Genomic DNA, 2,145 nt, shown 5'->3' with positions numbered 1-2,145 from the left:
TCTTGATGTGTCTAATGACTTTTTTTAAAAAAATGAAAAATGCATAGTAAAGTGTATATGTAATTGTTTCACGAAATCCTAGGAGCTTAAATTTTCTGGATAATGACGTAGAGTGTTCTGTAGACATGATGGTCATAGGGTTCTAACTGACTCCATGATGTCAGCCTTTCCTTAATATTCCTGAGACTGATACAACATCTTATTTCCAATTCATCATTTCACTTACAACAAACACACACCTATAAACTTATATTTATATAGGCTCATATTCAAAGGCATAGGATAGTTAGGACTGCACGCCACCAATTAAAAACATGACTTACCTAGTGTTTCACTGTAAAACCGATCCCACGTCCTCATATTACATGTTTGAAACCAAAAGTCAAAGTAAAGCACATATATCATATTTTTCACTCTCTCCATGAATGCCATTTGATCACTTAATTCTGATAGAACAATAGGTACATAGGAAGGAGGGATNCCATGAATGCCATTTGATCACTTAATTCTGATAGAACAATAGGTACATAGGAAGGAGGGATTAGAAGTCCTCCACTATACTTTTCAAATGTGTATCCAGGAGAGAAGCGCAGACTGTACACAAAGGGTATTTGAAGTAGCTCAGCCAGCAGCTCACCACAGGGACAAATGGCATCTGCAAGAATGACATTAAACCTTGATTCTTGTAGTTTTATCATATATTTCTTGTTCAAAACTGCTTCTTTACATAGCATTAGAGCATAGTCAGAAAATTCCCACAGGATTTCCTGCATTTGTGAAAAATATGACCAAAATGAATCTTTTGGAATATCATACACCATCTTACTGATCAGGCTCATGAACGTATCCTCATAAACATCTTTACTTAAAGATGTAGGATAAACTTCAAATTTACTACCCGATGTTTTGTTGGTATCAACAAGAATGGAAGCTGAAGATGTCAATACAGTCACCTCATGCACTCTCTGTAAAAGTTCATCCAGGATTGTCTTCATATTCATCCAGTGGCTGTATTCTGTGGGCCACACCAGCACCTTTAAACAACTTCCAAATTTAAAGTAACAATTCACTTGTAGCAGCAGAAAAGCTGATGTCCATGTCATAGACATCTTGATGCAATGCAATGCTTCTTTTTTAGTTGTTGTTTCTCTCTTATTCTCATGCTTATGTCCAAGGAGAAATCAATCAAGAAGTTAAAATATAACTCCTACACTTCAACGTTAATACATTACATGAACAGGCAGAGAATGTGCATGGCAAGAGGGCAAACCAAAGGTGGATGATCTCATGCTTACACAAATGTGTTTAGTGTCTCTTTTGTGTTTATAAGCTAAGATTGATGACTGTGAATGTGCAAGTCAATTCACTTGTCTTATGTAAAATATTTGAGAATGGCATCAAAAACTCCTAGGCTTCTAAATAAAGGAATTTTATGAACAGTCTGAGCATGTGGATGGCAAATGAACAAACAAAAGGTAGATGGTCTCATGCTTACGCAAGTGTGTTTAATATCACTTTTATGTTTATAAGTTTTAACATTGAGCTAATATTGATGACCTTGCATGTGCAAGTCTCTTGTCTTATGCAATAAAATCTGTCAAAAACATTGGCAAGTGAGAGGTTCTTGTGTCTGTAGTCTTCCTGACACAGAACTAGGCATAAAGTAATTATATAGTCAAAGCAGCATTTGTTGGAGTTCGTGACTGAAGAATTTCTTTTTAAAAAACTTTGTGGACATATAATTCACATACCTTACCATTCACCAAGTATTGTATAAAATTTAATGCTTCATAATATATTCCCAGAATTGTAAATCCACCAGAATATTCAGTTTTAGAGCATTTTCACCTTCATACAGAAACTCTATACACTTTAGCCTGCATCTCTCCACCATGAATTCTCCATCTTACCAGCCCTAGGCAACCACTGGTCTAATTTTTATCTCATAGATTTGCCTATTCTGAATACTTTTTGTGAATGGAATCATATGACCTGTGGTCTTTTAGTGACTGGCTTCGTTCAATTAGCACAATGTTTTAAAGGTTCATCCATGGCATAGCACATATCAGGACTTTGTTTCTTTTGATTTCCAAGTAGTATTCTATATTATGCATATGCACATTTTATTTCTTCATTTATCAGTTT

At 35.2% G+C, this 2,145-nt stretch overlaps 1 protein-coding gene across 1 annotated transcript in view; it reads right to left on the bottom strand.

Moving 5' to 3' along the window:
- Nucleotides 1-1,109, bottom strand: part of LOC103609500 (UDP-glucuronosyltransferase 2B15-like) — a 3,193-nt gene extending 2,084 nt beyond the window's left edge. The window contains exons 1-2 of the mRNA XM_008593811.1: nucleotides 503-1,109; nucleotides 324-446 (exon numbers count right to left, since the gene is read on the bottom strand). Coding sequence (XP_008592033.1) covers nucleotides 324-446; nucleotides 503-1,109 — 730 coding nt within the window. The remainder of the gene's footprint in view (nucleotides 1-323; nucleotides 447-502) is intronic.
- Nucleotides 1,110-2,145: the final 1,036 nt, after the last annotated feature.

The sequence above is a fragment of the Galeopterus variegatus genome, unplaced genomic scaffold, assembly GCF_000696425.1.
Source record: "Galeopterus variegatus unplaced genomic scaffold, G_variegatus-3.0.2 Scaffold9684, whole genome shotgun sequence".
Lineage (NCBI taxonomy): Eukaryota > Metazoa > Chordata > Mammalia > Dermoptera > Cynocephalidae > Galeopterus > Galeopterus variegatus.
This window is presented reverse-complemented; position numbering and strand designations above follow the sequence as displayed.